Below are 17,992 nucleotides of genomic sequence, written 5' to 3' on the forward strand. Positions count from 1 at the left end.
CTCTGGATGTCAGTTGGGTAATGTATATGTTAAGATCCTTAGAAAATATTTTTACAATTTTTGATCTCGTATTTCTACTTCTAGAAGGCTTCCTAAAAGTAATAGAATATTTTAATGAAGATTTATGCACAAAGATGTATGATTCATATGATCTAAAATGCTTAAAAGTGGAACCTAACCTAAATATCCAGTAACAGTGGACCAATTCCATATGAAATATACATCCATAAAAAATTGTTTCTAATTATATTTACTTACCTAGAAAATTATGTCTATGTATATGTAGCCTGATACCTAAGTTTGCTTTACATATGAAAAATATTTATTATGTGTATCATATATACTCATATGTATATGTATCACATACGTTAAAAAAAGAATAGGAAATACTAGGAAAGATTTTAGTTTAATTTTCTTTCTTTTTATATTTCCCTTTCCACAAATTTGTACAATGAATTATTTTTATAATCAGAAAAAAATGCTACAGCCAGGTGCTTATTGATCCTTCCTTGATTGTTAGAAATTCTTCCATGTATCTTCTTCCAGTATCACTTATTTTCATTGGTTTATTTGTGAGATAAAACAGTGTTCAGCAGCGACCAATAGTAGATGAGATATATCTAAAGCCCACTTGTTCCTCCTGTAAAAAGAGAGAGATTGCATTTTTGTAATCCATCAGATACTGAATACTATATTTGACTCAGAGAACAATACTACTAATAATGCCAGTGGCTTTTAGTTTTGCTCCACATGTCTGGGCCAGACCAAGCAGTGTTTCAAGCACTGTATAAACTACCAATGTTACAACCACCTTATGAGGCCACTACCATCAGTCTCCCTGTTTTATGGATGAAATTAAGGTGAAAGTTACCGGATGATGATGACTTGCAGTAAACCCACAACCTCCAGCACGTGAGTCTTAAGTAAAGGGTGCTGTAGCCTGGAAGAGAAAGACTCTCAGATGAAGTTGCATTTGCACTAAGTCTTGAAAGGCAAGCAAGAGTTTATCAAGACAGGGAAAGAATTTGGGCTTTCACACAGGAGACTGAATGACAAAGGCCCAGCGGTGTGGCTCCAAGGTGGGTGCCTCGGTGGATGCCTCGGTGGTAACCTTGGCAGAGGGCTGGCAGAGAGGTGGGTTTCCGTGGATGGTTCTCACCCTCTGCTAATCTGAGGGCCCCTATTTGCACCATATGCTTGGCCTATTTAACACCTAGGCCGTTGCTTCATTTCTCATCATCTCTCACTTTAAAGAAAGGCTTTTGCTACATGTTTTATATGTTCTTGTAAAAAAAAAATAGTCTTTAAACAAAGAAGCTGTCTTTAGTTGCATGCTAAGAAAGGTCACATTTGGGTAGATTTTAAGATAGATCTGCCTGGAAGCAGTACCTGGTGGTGGTGAGTGGGGGAAGGATTGGGGGAGGCAGTCTTCAGGCCTCTCGCTGGCTGGTGAGGGACAAGGTTTTCAGACTCAAGGTGTTGCCTGGATGTTCCAACCGTGCATTAACAGACTCACTGTTGCTTCAGACTCACTGTTGCGTCAGATGGAGTAATCTTAACAATTTTAGTGCCTCGTATTATCTTAAATACTGTGGGAAAGATGCCAAATTTGACTCTGTTGGAAGGAACCACAGCTCTGCCTCCCTGGGCTCACACTCACCCCAACCTTCAAATCTCCACGAGAATGAAGGACAGTGATGGTGATGCCAGAGAAGAAGGGTCAGGAACTTGAAATAGGCCACAGGACCAATGCGGCTTTGATTTCACCTCTTCTTTTAACAGGAATTCATCACCCAAGGTCTTTATATATGTGCTTTCCAGCATTTTATTGTTTGAGGATTGAGTTAATATAGTAAAGTGCTTAGCTGACATTGTTTCAACTCTAATGTGGGCCATAGTCAGAAATAAATTATGTAAATCACATTCTTGTTTAGGAGCTTTTAGTCAACTTATAGAAGTCCTTGCTAGAATCATGCAAACCTTGAAAAACATGCAAAAAATTTAGCATGCCAGGAGCTTAATAAAATAATATGGGGTATATTAAGCTGATAATCAAAAAATATTGGCAAATCAATAGGCTGAGCCCTCAATTTTGGGATTCGCCCCTATGGAATTCATTCTTGCCAAGAACAGGCTAACGCTGCTTAAAATTAGGCCTACAAATCACCCCCAGAGAACCTCTTTTGCAGCTCAGATGTGACCTCTCTCTCTAAACCAATTTGGCAGGTGAACTCACTGCCCTCCCCATTATGTGGTACATGACTCCAAGGGGTGTAAATCTCCCTGGCAATATGGGACAGAAATCCCAGGATGAGGTGGGACCCGGCATCAAGGAATTGAGAAAGCCTTCTTAATGAGAGAAATGAGACAAAATAAAGTTTCAGTGGCTGAGAGATTTCAAACAGAGTCAAGAGGTTATCCTGGAGGTTATTCTTATGCATTATATGGACACCCCTTTTTAGTTTATGCTGTATTGGAGTGGCTGGACGGAAGTACCTAAAATTGTTGAGCTGTGTTCCAGTACCCTTGATTGTTGAAGACAATTGTATATAAAGATATAACTTTTACACTATGACTGTGTGATAGTGAAAACTTTGTGTCTGATGTTCCTTTTATCTAGGGTATGGATAGATGAGTGAAAAAATAAATAATAAGTAGGGACAAAGGGTAAAATAAATTGGTTAGATGGAAATACTAGTCACCAACGAGAAGGAGGGGTAAGGTGTATGGTATGTTTCCTTTTTTCTTTTTATTTCTTTTTCTGGAGCGAAACAAATGTTCTAAAAAATGATCTTGGTGATGAATATACAACTCTGTGATGATATTGTGAACCACTGATTGCATACCATGTATGGAATATATATCTGTGAAGATTTCTCAATAAAAATATTTAAAATATATATATATAGTGCTGAATCATTATGCTGATATTTCTTTTAGCCTCCAGGACTTTAGAGCACCTAGAAATAAAAACCTAAAATTGTGGAATTGTAATCCATACCAAACTCTGAAATCTGTTCTACAACTAATTGTTGCAATGTACTTTGAAATTTATTACTTTTATGTATATGTTATTTAAAGAGAAGGAGGGGTATAACGGAGAAGATTGAATTTAACAAATGATTATGACTGCTGAATCATTATATTGATATTTCTGTTGGTCTCCAGTGGAGCAGCTAGAAGAAAAAACGAAAAAATGAAAAATTTTGTATGTATATTTCACAATAAAAAAAAAGAAAAGGAATTAGGAAAAAATACTTTTCCTGTATTCTCCTAGTGATCACTAAAGAAACAATGCTTTTTAATATATTAACATCTATAACAATAGTAGCAACTACCTTGTATGAAATGGTAGGTGCTTGGCATATATTACGTCTATAATTTTACAAGCTTCAGTTGTCTTCCAGTTTCTAACAGTCTGCATATGAATTAAAGTGATAAAGCTACAAAAAAAATAAATAGGGGGGACAAAGGTTAAAATAAATTGGGTAGATGGAAATACTAGTGGTCAATGAGAGGGATGGGTAAGGCGTATGAGATGTATGGGTTTTTTCTTTTCTTTTTATTCCTTCTAGAGTGATGCAAATGTTCTAAAAATTGATCATGGGGTATGGCGTGTATGGTTTTTTTTCTGTTTTCGTTTTATTTTTGTTGTCTTTTTATTTCTTTTTCTGAATTAATGCAAATGTTCTAAGAAATGATCATGATGATGAATATGCAACTATGTGATGATATTGTGAATTACTGATTATATATGTAGAATGGAATGATCACATATTAAGAATGTTTGTGTTTCCTATAATTTCTTTTAAAAAATTAATTAAAAATTTTAAAAAAATGATCATGGGGATGAATACACAACTATGTGATGATATTGTGAGCCATTGATTGTACACCATGTATGGAATGTATATGTGTGAAGATTTCTCAATAAAATATATATATCTTTTGCATGTTCTTAAAAAAAGCGATCTTTAAATAAATAAGTTGTCTTTAGTTGTGTGCTAAGAAAGGTCACATTTGGGTAGGTTTTAAGAAAGATCTGGCAGTGTCTGGTTGGGGGGGGAAGGGTTGGAGGAGGCAGTCTTCAGGCCTCTCTTTGGCTGGTGAGGGAGCAAGCTCTGCAAACTCAAGGTGTGGCCTGTGATATTCCAACTATGCATTAACAGACTCACTGTTGCTTCAGATGGAGTAATCTTAACAATCTTAGGTGCCTCATATGATCTTAAATACTGTGGGAAAGATGCCAAATTTGGAAGGAAACTCAGCTCTGCCTCCCTGGGCTCACACTCACACTAACCTTCAAATCTCCACTAGAATGAGGACAAGGATGGTGATGCCAGAGAAGGAGGGTCAGGAACTCGAAATATAAAAATATGGAAGGGGGATTGTTTTTCCAGGTACTTGGGAGGCCAGATCACAAATTTAATCATCAGAAAGACGGTGAGAAAAGGACAATCAGAAGAAGCTGTCTACATTGGATCTCATCTTGACGTGTTCCTTCTTCCAGAATTCTGAATGTCTTCTAATGAGTCTCAGATTTGGATTTCCAATGGAAGTATATATCCAAATGGTGGGATTCTGAGTGTGTTTACACTGTCCGGAAGCTTAAAAACAATACTAGTAGTTAAGCATATTGGAAATGGCCTTTTCCAGGATAGTTATAAAGTTAACTTTTGTTGCAGTCTTTCAAATAGCCTCTATTTGTATATTATGTAGAGATGTGTCTGGTGATTTTTTTGGAAATGTAACTTGCATTTGTTAGGTAACAAATGTCAGGTAAAGCTAACATTACTGATACTATAACAAAGCATATGGCCCAAGGTGAAACATGTCAAAAGAGAAGAGCTAAGACTCATGCATCTTTTGGTATAATTTCAAATAATGGGAATTTTTAGGTGTAGACTGTGGACTGCAATTATCAACAGCATGTGTTAAGAGTAAAATTTTGATGCAGAAAGATTAAGCTCTTTTGAGCAATTTTTATTTATCATATCTCATTTTATCTTCTTAGCATTTGGGGAATGATGTGAACAATGATGATTCTGTCTAAAAATACATTTCTGTAGATTTTTAAAAAGTATTTTACCTAGAATATATATATTTTTTATCATTGAAAACTATTGAGGGTATCTACAAGAAGGAAAACAAAATCCCTATTCTTTGAAACAACTACATGAAATCGGTTGTTAATGTTGCAGTTGTTGAAGTGGGGGTGGTCACTCTGCCCAACATTTACAGTTTTTCAGTTTACAATAATTATAGATAAGGTAAGAGTCTGTCACTTGTGAAATCTCCTAAATAATTAATATTTTTGTAAAAATTGGAACTAATTTGCCTTTGTCGTTGGGATTACTTTTTGTTATGAGTATAGTGGGGAGACAGGCAACACTGAGCAATGTGAGTTTTGAGATAGTTGACACTTTTTATTGAGGGAACATTTGTATTTGATTTGATTTTTTCTAATTTAGAAATCAATACACACAACTATCATAGGATTAATGGTGATGAAACCCTTCAGGTCTATTTGATTGCAGAGCAGTCAGGGCATTTTCTATTTTCTCTAGCATAGGCTTTACTTTTAACAGCTGAGATTTTCTTTACTTTCCTGAGTGATTATCTTTAAAAAAAAAAGTGTTTATATTTGCCCCCAGTATTGATCAAGTAGTCTAAACAAGTTAGGAATCCTTTGTTTTCAAATAAGCTAAAGTAATGAACACACCCCCACTAAGGCATGTCTACCATAAATATTATGTCAGCTCTAGCAAACAGACATTTTCATATCTGAGATATTAAGCAGACAGGTATCGCTTACAGAGTATTTAAAAGTTAGAACATAACACTAAGAAGTATGCTTTGATTCTTCATCAGCTAACGATCCACTTCCAAATAATAGTATGTCAAGATTGTAATTTGAGTTGAACATAACTTTAGCATGATAACAGCTATTAGAAAATCATGGTGCTTACCCTTATTAGGATAGGAAGATGGCTTTAGATTGGAACATTTAAGAGTTATATACTAGAAACAGGCTGAACAATGACTTTATAAGTGACATGTAGAAAACAGCAAGGCTATCCAGGAAACCCCAGAGATCGTTTTTTTGATGTAAAAGACATCTCGTCAATTTTATTATTCTGAATGTACACCTTGGATTTAGGGTAGGTAAAAAAAAAAAGTTGTGAAAAAAAACTGATTATTGCATTTGGATTTGAACATAACAATGGGTATTAAAAAAAAACCCAAACAGTTAAAGTCTAAGAATGACAACATTTAAAACAAACTGTAACAAACTCTTTTTAAACTTCTGCTAAAAAAAGATTTAAATTATGACAAAGGCACAATATTTTAAAAGTTCCATTTTTGAACACTGGATTTTTCTCTTCATTATAGCGTTTTCTGCTTTATAACCAATCCTAGTAAATCTGTATATGTTTAGATACATACAAATAAACAAATTGTAATATGATAAATGTAAGCCTTTAACTTCAGCTCTAAGATGTCTATTTACCTTCTCAGCATAAATAAAATACATGTTAAGATTACTATATTTCACAAACAGTAACAATTTCCTTAATAAGCAGAAGTACAGCTATTCTGTACACATTTGTGTTTCTCTGTAACCATGGAACCTGAGGGGTCAGAGCTGTTTGTATTAACGACAGCCCTTAAACCAAGTGGCTGTTATGTTCCCTTCCAAACACAAGGAAAACTCGGAGGCAATCTCCTGGGCCCTGACTGGCCCACAAGTACCCATTACATATCCCTTTTACAAATTAAAAGGGGCAAAAACAACAAGCATATTGGTTACCATTCTCCAAATGCGTCTCAATATATTCTTTAACCGATTAATCCGTCCCTGTATACTTGGTAAGAGACTTGCACAGATCGAACTATTTTTAGTGGCCAGTACTTTTTATCCTCCAATTTAGAAATGGTCCAGTTATCCAAACATCAGGCATCAATTTACTCAATTTAATATTCATGTGAGTTCATAAAGTTATCGACAGATCATAAATTCAATATTTTAATGGACACATTGTGTGGCCTTATGATTTGTATTATCATAAAATTAAATCCATTTTAAAATGACACTTTCTATTATGATTTAATTAGCTGGATACAAAGGTACAATTTTCTAATTAAAAATAAAATGATGTTAGCACATCTAAACCTCAGTGGGAGGAATTTAGTAAATGCAAATCAGGATTTCTTAGAAAATAAACCCTAGACCTGTAAAAACTAAAATATTATACAGTTTTTTTCTATTATGATAATAAAGATATAGAGCAATTTTTAAAGCAAAATGATTAAACCAGTGAATCATCCCAAAAACCTATCTTGATTAGAAATAATAGGTGACTTTTTTCCTAAAAAATTACATGCCAGGTATTAAAATTTTTAAATTGTTTAAAAATAATTAAGTTCTGTTTTGTTTCTTGTAACTTGGTAATCAAGACAAGACCATTAATTAAACTTACAGTTCAGCTTTTTTTCTCCCGAGTTATAGCTTAAAGAGGCTGCACATTTAAAGCATAAGAATTTTAGTTTTTTAAAGAAAAATTTGGATTTCTTATTCAGTTTTTACTTTTTATATAAGCTAATTATATATAAGCCAATTATGTCTTCCTGAAGTAGACAATCGCTCAAAATTATTTCATATTCATGAAACAGAAAATATCCTCAATCCTTGTATAAATTAGAGCTAATTTTCATGATGGAGCACAATTAAAAGTAGGTAGAAACAGAGCCACAAGTACTTTAATCAGAAGGAAAACCAAGGTATATAAATTAAGACCAAAGACCCCTCAAGGAGTCCCACTGTTAAGAAATCTGAATAATTCTGTGATCCCAAGATTGGCAGAAAATTCCAAGTTTGGCAGAAAATTCTCACTTTCAGTGCTATATCCCTCACTACAAATACCGCAAAGTTTAAGAAAATAGTCAATTTGCTATATGTGTCTAAGACATTTAGTACTATATGGGTATTGGAAACCCATTTTATTTTTTTTTCTATCTCAATAGTCAGATCTATTAGTGACATGTTACCTCTCTCCTCTTTAATCTTAATTAAAATTCCCAAAAGGACATTAATTTGAAATAATTGTTGCTCAATCTTCAACTTTAGAGGCCCCTTTGTCATCACAATTAAAGGGTCAGATGAGTATAGGCTGGGGATATGGTTTCCTCCTTGTCTCCCATATGGCCTAGTACTTTTATTAAAAGCAAACATTATTATAGGAGGCCATTTAATATATCATCTTTGATACAGGAATGCCATTTTTTGCAGATATTGATCACTATTTGGACTCGTAATGAGTGAATACACAACAGAGTTTCCAGGAGGAGGAAGTTCTGTTCTTTAGTTAAAGGAGCCCACAGCATGCAAACAGAACACCAAACATAGTGGAAAGGCGGAAGGAAAAAACACTAAGGACTTTCAGATCCTATGTTTTCAAATACCAGACAATATCTGTATCTTCAACAACCACAAAAAAGGAAGAAATGAACAAGATTCCAGATTCTTTATCCTCTGCCACTCACTAATCACTTAATAATCTAGCAGTTCAAAACAGAACTCAAAGTCTACTATCACATTTTATCAAAGGGTACACAATCAGCCTAGCAAAATCAGAACCAGAACAACAAAAAAAGTTTCAGCAAGACCATAAAGAGCCAAAGAATCCAGGTGCTACAGCAGGGGAGACAAAGGAGGGTGAACAGAAAACTCAAAAGGGCCCAAGGGTGGACAAGGCTTGTTATGGTAGGTCTCAGAAAATGCCTTGGTAGAACCACCAGCAATAACTAACCAAGAAGTTAATTTTTAGCCTGCTATTTGCTTTGTATCAAACATAGTACAAGCAATTAAATTATTTCATACAACAGAAGCCAAACCAGAATTTAAACAAGAGAGAAAGGAAAGAGGGGAAAGGAGAAAAACCCTGCAATTTGCCTGGGAACTTTATTTGCACATTTTGGGGGTATACTTAATTTGCAGTTACGAGAGGTTAATCTGATTGGGCTATCGGTCCTTGGCCAGGTCCACTAAGGGCATGGGAGAACAATCTCAGTTGAACTCTGGGTCTGGGTGAGAAACATCATGACAAGCTTCTGCCAGGGTCTTGTATAATGACTAGACCTGCACCATTTTTCATAAGAATTTCTCAGGTAACTCGTCCACATCAGGAAACCAGTGATTACAGAGCTGTGTTGAAATGGAGGCCCGTCTGGCACCAAAGACAGGCCTTTTAGTACATTATACTCTTCACAGGTGTCAAAGTAAGCTGCAGATTTAAAATGAGTCCTTATGTTAAAGCATTTTGTAATCTGAATCACGTTATTTCACCTTAAATGGTAAAATTCTTTTAACTAGTTTTATTTCCGGTCCTTTCCAATGTTTTTGGCAGAAAAAGTAAACTTTACCCGTAGAGGCTGAAAATGTGCTCTAGATTTGGAAAAAATCCCAGATGGGGTAAGTGCCACGTTCTTACCTTAAGACCTTTATCCACAGCAATCGTGAGTTTATTACGGGAAGGTGTAACTTACCGGCCCACAAGCCAGCCTGCGTTTGTCAGGAATCAGGTTTCCTGGTTGTGGGCCTGATTACGCAAACTCAATGGCTTTTCTCTTTTCCTCCCCGCCCCCCCCTCACCCCCCGCCCTAGGGCCTAGTACTTGCCGTCAATTCAGCCTGCAGTGGAGGACTACTATAAGTGGCCCTATCCCTAGAGCTTGTTTACCCGAAACTAGAGCTTTTTAAATATGCCTGCATTTATCAGGCTTAAACTCTTTACATATTCGAACATCACACCAGATTTCCTAAGATACTAAGCGTTAGCAACCGGAATCAGATTTCCCCTTAAAAGCCTACCAGGCGATACATTTAACTAGTCTGGGTGCATGAGCCGCAAACAAACTACACGTAGCGGTTCATGGCAGTGACATACCCAAACCACTCTGTGTAGCCTCATTCCTCAGTAAGAAATCTGTATAGCCCCCCACAAATACGTATATATTTCCGGCACCGCGTATCGAAAGCTTAAGATGTCTGACCACAGCTCTCTTTGTGATTAAGTGGGTGGCTCTTAAAAGAGCCTTTGGGGATAGATGTAAAGTCGCTTACTTGGCCGGTTTACTTGGAGCTGGTGTACTTGGTGACGGCCTTGGTGCCCTCGGACACGGCGTGTTTGGCCAGCTCCCCGGGCAGCAGCAGGCGCACGGCCGTCTGGATCTCCCTGGAGGTGATGGTCGAGCGCTTGTTGTAATGCGCCAGGCGCGACGCCTCGCCCGCGATGCGCTCGAAGATGTCGTTGACGAACGAGTTCATGATGCCCATGGCCTTGGACGAGATGCCGGTGTCGGGGTGGACCTGCTTCAGCACCTTGTACACGTACACCGAGTAGCTCTCCTTGCGGCTGCGCTTGCGCTTCTTGCCGTCCTTCTTCTGCGCTTTGGTCACCGCCTTCTTGGAACCCTTCTTCGGGGCCGGGGCGGACTTCGCTGGCTCCGGCATCTTAGAAGCTTAAATGGCAAAACAAACGGCGAGAATAAGAGGCGGATTTCTGCTACTTATAGGGGCTTTATGCTAATGAGGGATGCAGAGCGCGCTTTAGTTAATTGGAAGACAAACAGCGGGCTTGTCATCCATGGGCAGAACTATGCAAATGAGGCATGGAAATGAAGCTTCTCTATTCGCTACTTGACTGAGTACTAACATTAGCCAATCAGACAGTTGGATTTACTGTCCAGGAAATGCCTATAAAAGCAGCCGTGTTTACCCACTGTCTTTGGTTGCTTTGCCTTGGTTAACTGTAGCTTCTTCTGGTTTTGCGTTTGTGATGTCGGGTCGGGGAAAGCAAGGAGGTAAGGCTCGCGCCAAAGCGAAGTCTCGCTCTTCCCGGGCGGGCCTGCAGTTCCCGGTGGGCCGTGTGCACCGCCTGCTCCGCAAGGGCAACTACGCCGAGCGGGTGGGAGCCGGCGCCCCGGTGTACCTGGCGGCGGTGCTGGAGTACCTGACGGCCGAGATCCTGGAGCTGGCGGGCAACGCGGCCCGCGACAACAAGAAGACCCGCATCATCCCACGCCATTTGCAGCTGGCCATCCGCAACGACGAGGAGCTCAATAAGCTGCTGGGTCGCGTGACCATCGCGCAGGGCGGCGTCCTGCCCAACATCCAGGCGGTGCTGCTGCCCAAGAAGACCGAGAGCCACCACAAGGCCAAGGGCAAGTGATCTAGCATCCTTGATTTTCCGGAGACGTTTTTGAACCCAAAGGCTCTTTTCAGAGCCCCCCACAGTTTCTAAGGAAGAGCGAAAAACACTATTGCATTTGAAGACAGGAAAACACCGAGGTAAATTTAGTTGTATTTTGAAAGATGCCTTGAATGTCAGCTATAAACGGCCTTCCTCCCAAAATAGGGTTTAATGTATATTTACATCCCAGAGTAGCTGCTCCACTAGAAGCGCATTTACGAGGGAATAGTCGTCCGTGTGTGCTCGGTTAAAATTCATTGCAGCTTAACTGTTCTCAATTTCAGAGGATCAAATTACTCCCAATAGGCGATCAGTAATCCTTTCCCCTTGCTTGGCTTTTAGGCAGCACATTGCCCGCCTAAAATAATTTGATCGGAACTTTAAGGCTCCGCTGGCGTTAGTGCGTGAATGTGATCTGAAACTTCCTAGACTTTTGAAAGGGACTTGAAAAAATGTGCTCGCATTAACTGCACGGCAGCTCTGGAGACAGACTGCCGGCTCGAGTTGCAGTTCCTCCCCCACCGCTTGTGAAACACGCCATCTCTGATCTGATCATCTGTAGATTGGAAAGCGATGGTACCATCTTTCTTGTTAGGTTCTTTTGCTGAATAGTTGAATTACGTGCCCCTAGATTAGAACAATGCCTGGCATTCAGAGAGTTGGACTAAAGACATGTATTAAAAGGCTCGGGCTTAGATCCCCAACGCCGCCGGAAAATGAGTGGAATCCGGCCGGGCCTGCCTCCCGACGGGCTTCGCGACTAGGGATCTGGTGATTTAGCAGGTACGGCTCCGACAGTAGGGATCCGGGGCGGATTTCTGGGGGTCCTCTGCGTCCTCCTAAGGTTTTCTCCTGAATTATGCTGTTTGCGCTTCCAGGAACCAGTAGACCCGGAGGCCAAGGCGGCCAAGGGTGGCCTGTGACGAGCTGGGACGACCCAAGTAGATAACCACTTAGTTAAATGCTCCTGGAGCGCCACTGAAGCATTTTGTGTGTAATAGTCAGGTTTCCAGGGTTCACATCGGAGTGTGCCGGAAGAGGATTTTTTTTTTCCTTTTTTTAAATCCAAGCAGAATCTGCTTCCCGCGGGCCCTGCGGTGTACGGTGTACAGTTCCAGGTCTTGGCACTGACTGCAGGGTGCTCTTAAGGGAGCATCCTCGTCTTTTCTCCCCTTTACCTCCCCAACACCGGGCAGGTGACAGGCTCCAGTGGCCAGGAGTTTGGTGAAGTCAAAAAGTGGCTGGAAAAACAAGTGACCACCTTGGTGATCAAATGTTAGAATCTCCTGAGGATTTTTTAAATTTAAGAGTTTTAACGGGCAGCCGGACAGGGTCCTATTTAAATTGCAGTTTGATGAGAATGCTGAATCCCAAATCTCCCAGTAATGGAAGTCATCTGGGCACCAGGAATTAATTGAGATATGAGGCAGAGACAATCACTTGGTTATTTGGGCCATCCGTAACAAATCAATTTGACACAACACTGCCAATTTTAATACTTCTTAAATCTCCAAATCCTTGTAACAACCTTTTATTTACCCCATTAGTTATCTCCATTAACTTCCTATTTTATTTCGGTATTATCTGAATTTTTTTTATAAACACGATAAATTTCTTGTATTGGGTGGTACCCATTGCAGAAGGTACAGGGCTCTGACTTTTATCCTGTGACAAATTGTCCTCTCATTAAATATCTAACTCAAAGTGGCCAAAGGTTGTACTCTAAATGTTAGAATCTTAGAGCTTGCTTGGTTTCCATGCTTTACTCTGTCTCCCTGATGATTTTGCCAGTACTTCCGTTCCAAAGACCCCATATGCAATAAACTTGTAATTGTACAGCTTCATGTCTGACCTCTTCCCTGAAATGCAAGTGTGTGTATCCAAATTCTTAGTTGACTTGATTCACTGGGAACTTCTAACAGGCCTCTCTAACAGAATTCCATCCAGAGTTAACACTGCTCCCTAAACATAGTAGCTAACTCCTTCACCACCCCTAACTTATCCAACACATAAATGATGCTCCCCTAAATCCATTAACTCAACCCAAAATTGTGGAAGTGAGCCTTGCTCCCTTTGCCTTTATCTCTACATTTCCAAAAACTATATGTAAGTCAGGTCACCTCCACCTTAAGAGTATATCCTAGTTTATTCTCCACACACCTTCCCATAATCAGAGGGACCGCCCCATGGCTTCATCTCCATCACGCTGTTCCTGCCTGGTCTCTCTTCCAACCTGCCAAGTTGTCTCTTTTCTCTGAAAAGCCCATCATCCCCTGACTTTTCTTCTGGCAAGCTTCTTCTTCCTGTCAGTCCTCAAATATAAAACAGGAATATTAGAAGAAATTTAAGGAACCATTTGTATAACCTCCATTTTTTCTGGGGTGTCATTATTAAGCAAGCAAAGACCAAAGATAGCACACACAATAAAGAGAGTAAAAAGTAGACAATAGAGATAAAGGATTTGCAAAATGTTATGTACAAAAATTTAATGAATTCAATCTTCGAAGAAGACCTGTGAACGGTTAGGAAAAAGGCAAACAACATAATAGTACGGAGACTAAAACAGGTGTCTTACATTCTTTATTAAATTCAAATGGTCAATGTATTAAAAAAAAAAACCTGTTAACTTTCCTACTGAAGTTAAGTATATTAGAATAACAAAGGGATACCACTTCTCAATTAAGGAGAGGCAACTGTTATAACCAATAGTACTAAGACTGCTAAGGGCAAGGAAGAGTTGCCACTGTCATGCATTTGTTTGAGAAATTGTCCTGGCAATACCTTATTAAAATTTATTAATAGACACTCAGTAGGGAACATGTCTACCATCCAGAAATTAAAGTCCCTCTGTGTGAAGTTATCTATGTGAGGATTCCTTTGAAATACTGTAATGGGAAAAAGTGAAAAACAAAAGCAAACCATTTAAACCATCTATATAACCCTCAGTAAGGATAATGTTGACTTAAACTAAGGGACATCCATGCTAAAGAATATTCTGCAGCTACCAAAAAGAATGAGGCAGTAAAACAGAAGGGCACACACAACTGAAGAGAGTAAATTGAATATAAAGGAAGGTGTGCAGGAAAACACATCACTGTTTATCTTGGGGAGGTGAGATTGGGGGGTATAAAGATAAATTATTAACTTTTCCTTTAATACTAAATGATTGTGTGAGAATGAGCATGTGTTATTTTGTAACTTAAAAAAAGTTTAAAAAGTAGCTTCTTTCATCTCACCTCCCACCTCAGATTGCCTTCTATCAGTCACCCCCGTGGAGTCTTTAAAAACAGGGATTTTTAAACGGAGATTTTGTTGGCTCTCTGGTGGTCTGTCTCTCCTCATCAGCCTGTGGGGGATGTAGTGGCCAGGTCTGTCTGTTGCCTGTTATGGGCACTCACATTGTCTAATGAATGGAGCAGGAGAATGGATGTTTTAGCCCAGAAAGCCCTCCTCCCACAGCTCAATGTGAGCTTGTCTGGATTTCTCTCGAACAATAAAACCATTGTTAGAACATTGTGTACTCCCGGTGCCCACCTACCAAGGATGCAGTCAAGTGTGAAAATAAACCCCTTTTGTTTTCCTCATTCTGCCTTTTTCTTGTTGCTCCACTGTTTCTCTCCTTAATTCCTTTAAGGGCCTATTATTCTCTGTTGGCTGGTATGAGGCATAAACGCATCCACTTTAGTATATGTGTTACTGAGTCTATGGTTACTAGATGTTGACTTAGAATCATTGGGAGAAAAGAGTCACACATACAGCTGGTGTGTGCTTCTCAGCCACTTAACAACATCTGCTCTGTGCATACAGGCACCTCTGCTGGTTCTCACATTCTAATACAGGGGTTCCCCAGTGAAAACTCTTCAGGGGGGAGTTTGTTAAAGAATCCTGTTTAACAAACAGGATTAAAGAATCCATCTCTACTCAGGCTTTTGGTACTCTTCCCTTATAACAGATGTTCAGTAAATACTCAGACTGAATGAATAAATGAATATGTTTGGCAATAAGTTTTTATCTCTGAGGAGATGGAATAATCACACACCTAAGCTGTAGGAACTTGTGAGTTTTTTCTTGAGTTACATACCATTTTAACCACCACCTGGTCTTAAATTCCAGTTCCTAAATTTGGAGGGAAATTATGTGATTGGCTCAGAGCTGCATTATCCAGCACAGTAGCCACAAGCCACTGGGGCATTTTTAATTTAGATTAAATTAAAAATTCAGTTTCTTAGTCGCACTAACCACATTTCAAGTGCCTAATAGCCACATGTTGCTGGTGGCTGCTGTATTGGACCCTGCAATTACAAAATAGGTCCATCATTACAGAGAGTTCTGTTGGCTAAAGCTGGGCTAGGTATTTCTTGCCTCTCTGAGTTAACATGTTCAAGCTTCTTTCATTTGGCATCTAAGAATACTGTTCCCAGATAATATGTAGGAAGCCCAGTTATAAACAGTAAATATTTTTTTAAAGGTAAGTATGCCCCCAGTTCTAAGAGACATACTTACCCTCAAAAAAAAAGTTGTTTTAATCTGAAATTCGAATTTAACTGACCATCTTTGTATTTTTATTTGCTAAATCTGACAACTGTCTGAGAATTAAAATGGGACCATCCTAGGAGGTTTCATCCACTTACCACTGGGAGTTACTGTTTACATGAAGAATTGAGAAGGGCTGGGACCCAGAAAGAAGCTAGCTCATTGCGAGGAAAGAGGTCTGTCAGTTTTTCTGCACATGTAAGCAAGGCTGAGAAGGAGGTTCCCAGATATATTTACTTCGGTTTCTTCTCTCCTTTAGGTTTCGGAAGCATACCCTACAGAGAGATACTGGGACTACCTGACCTACCAGTTCTCAGAAGCAAATGGAATAGATGGCTTCACCATTCCATCACTGACTGCATCTGTGCCTGCATATTTTTTTCTATTAAAAATTTTGGATTTATTTTTTCCATGCCCATGTGTGTGTATTGGGGGTAAGGAGGGTAGAGGTGGTTGAGAAATAACATAAGTGGGGGTAAACTCTCTTTACCCTCCACTAATGGCTCTAGGTTTTTGCATAGATAATACATTCCCAGGCAGAGTTCAAGTGAAATGAAAGAACCAGTTATGTATGAGGAATCTGCTCCCTCTACCACTACCCCCTCTCGATATTCACTGTCTATCCATCGAATGCTAATTTAGTGTTAATGATTAATGTCACTCATTCTCAAAAGGGAACAGACCAAATACACTGTTCTGCACTTGCTCTTTTCCATAACAATATGCCTTGGAGAATTCTTCTTATGTGCGCAACACGGAGCTTCCTGAACATAGCCACATGGTATTGCAGCATGGCCATGTCATAGCTTATTTAGCCCATCCTTTGTTGGTGGACACGTGAGGCATATGGGTTATTTCTAGTCTTCTGTTATTATAAACTATTCTGGAATGATTAACCTTGATTTATAGAAAAATTGGAATTAGTATCATTTCTTCTGGGATGGTGGAAAGTGAACAGAAATTCAAGCCACTCTTGAGTTGGGATTGAGAGTCTTCACCTTAAAAAACTGTGCTTCCCACCCCCAAGCCAGCTTAGTCATTTTGAACCTCAGTTTCTTCGTGAAATGTTGGTAATAAAATAAATTTCTAAGTGACTATAATAATGAGAAAAGATAATGGATAAATATTGTTTGGAACTCTAAAGAGCAGAACAAATGCAAATTGTTTTGCTTTGGGAAGAATTTTCTCTGTGAGAGTAATGAGGATATGTTGTAATAGAAGCAGATTTCCTAAATTCCAGGCTGGCATGAGGAAGTAAGAGGTGGCGCAAAGAGGAAACAAGGCAGTTTCCTTAATTATTTGATAATGACACCTCCACAGTTAAATTCCTATTTCCTGTCCTCCCTGCATAGGAGTCAGCACCCTCCTGGCCTACCTATTGCCTCACGCCCTCTGCTCCAGGTTGAGGTCAGGTTTTAAGAATGTCTCTGCTACACTCTAACATCTGTGGGAGCTGAGAGGGAGCTGTTTGGTCTTCCACTGGCTTATACTGGTTATTCAAGAAATACCTGATGAGTTCAGGAGGCCTGCTCTGGGTAACTCTGCTCTGGGTGGAGGTTCTGATTCTGACCCGGATTTTCCAGAAGCTGTGGGGAGAGCCACCAAATCTCAGACTGGGTCATTAGATGAAGACCCAATTTAATCTTAAGAAATACCTACGCAATAAATCTATAGCAAGTGGCCTGTGTACGTGTGCACACACATCCTTCTCCCTGGACACATACATAACACATATGCACAACCATGCAGAGTAGAGTCCACTGGATAGACAGAAGAACCTAGAGCTCAAATACTTGGGTTTGTGGTCCAGCTCTGTATTTTACCAAATATCAGACTGGAGGTGAGTCACCTACCGTCTCTGAAGATCAGGTTCTCCATCTCTAAAATGGGACAATAGCACCTCCCAGAGTTGTGAACATCAGTCCAATGAGATGGGGGCACATGGGAAAGCACTCTGTTCACGGACAAACCAAATATAAATATGCAGGGTTTTATGCCGGATGGATGGGTGGATGGGTAGAAATTTCCAAACACAGAGAAGAGAAAGTAACACCTGATTTGGGGATTTCCACCAGAGATCTGTCAGCCGGAACCTGCAAGGATTGAATTGGAGTCACCCAAAGCCGGAGTCCTACCTGCCCCTGTGGGCAGCTTGTCCCTGTGGCAGAGGAAACTGGAGAAGCCGGCCTGGCAGAGGTGTCTTAATGA

General features: G+C 39.5%; 2 protein-coding genes across 8 annotated transcripts; one reads left to right on the forward strand and one right to left on the reverse strand.

Moving 5' to 3' along the window:
- Positions 1-399: 399 nt before the first annotated feature.
- H2BC4 (H2B clustered histone 4) lies at positions 400-10,559 on the reverse strand. 6 transcript variants are annotated; one of them, XR_013168784.1, is made up of 3 exons: positions 10,123-10,559; positions 872-940; positions 400-640 (listed from the first exon to the last, which is right to left on the reverse strand). XR_013168784.1 is itself a non-coding variant. In XM_077143837.1 (2 exons), exon 1 carries the CDS (start codon positions 10,510-10,512, stop codon positions 10,132-10,134), a length of 381 nt encoding a protein of 126 aa, XP_076999952.1. In that variant the 5' UTR covers positions 10,513-10,559; the 3' UTR covers positions 400-640; positions 10,123-10,131. The 6 variants fall into 6 exon arrangements, 1 of the variants encoding a protein (XP_076999952.1); XR_013168783.1 differs by having other exon boundaries at positions 9,547-10,558; XR_013168781.1 differs by having other exon boundaries at positions 9,492-10,558.
- Positions 10,560-10,772: 213 nt separating this feature from the next.
- H2AC6 (H2A clustered histone 6) lies at positions 10,773-16,203 on the forward strand. Of its 2 annotated transcripts, none has more exons than XM_077143841.1 (2): positions 10,773-12,034; positions 16,044-16,203. In XM_077143841.1, exon 1 carries the CDS (start codon positions 10,838-10,840, stop codon positions 11,228-11,230), a length of 393 nt encoding a protein of 130 aa, XP_076999956.1. In that variant the 5' UTR covers positions 10,773-10,837; the 3' UTR covers positions 11,231-12,034; positions 16,044-16,203. The 2 variants fall into 2 exon arrangements, with proteins under 2 accessions (XP_076999956.1, XP_076999955.1); XM_077143840.1 differs by having other exon boundaries at positions 10,773-11,349; positions 16,044-16,182.
- The last annotated feature ends 1,789 nt before the right edge of the window (positions 16,204-17,992 follow it).

The sequence above is a fragment of the Tamandua tetradactyla genome, chromosome 25, assembly GCF_023851605.1.
Source record: "Tamandua tetradactyla isolate mTamTet1 chromosome 25, mTamTet1.pri, whole genome shotgun sequence".
NCBI lineage: Eukaryota > Metazoa > Chordata > Mammalia > Pilosa > Myrmecophagidae > Tamandua > Tamandua tetradactyla.

What these genes read in the sequence shown, in the direction of transcription:
- H2BC4 (XM_077143837.1), bottom strand. Translation starts at nt 10,512, where the DNA reads ATGCCGGAGCCAGCGAAGTCCGCCCCGGCCCCGAAGAAGGGTTCCAAG.
- H2AC6 (XM_077143841.1), top strand. Translation starts at nt 10,838, where the DNA reads ATGTCGGGTCGGGGAAAGCAAGGAGGTAAGGCTCGCGCCAAAGCGAAG.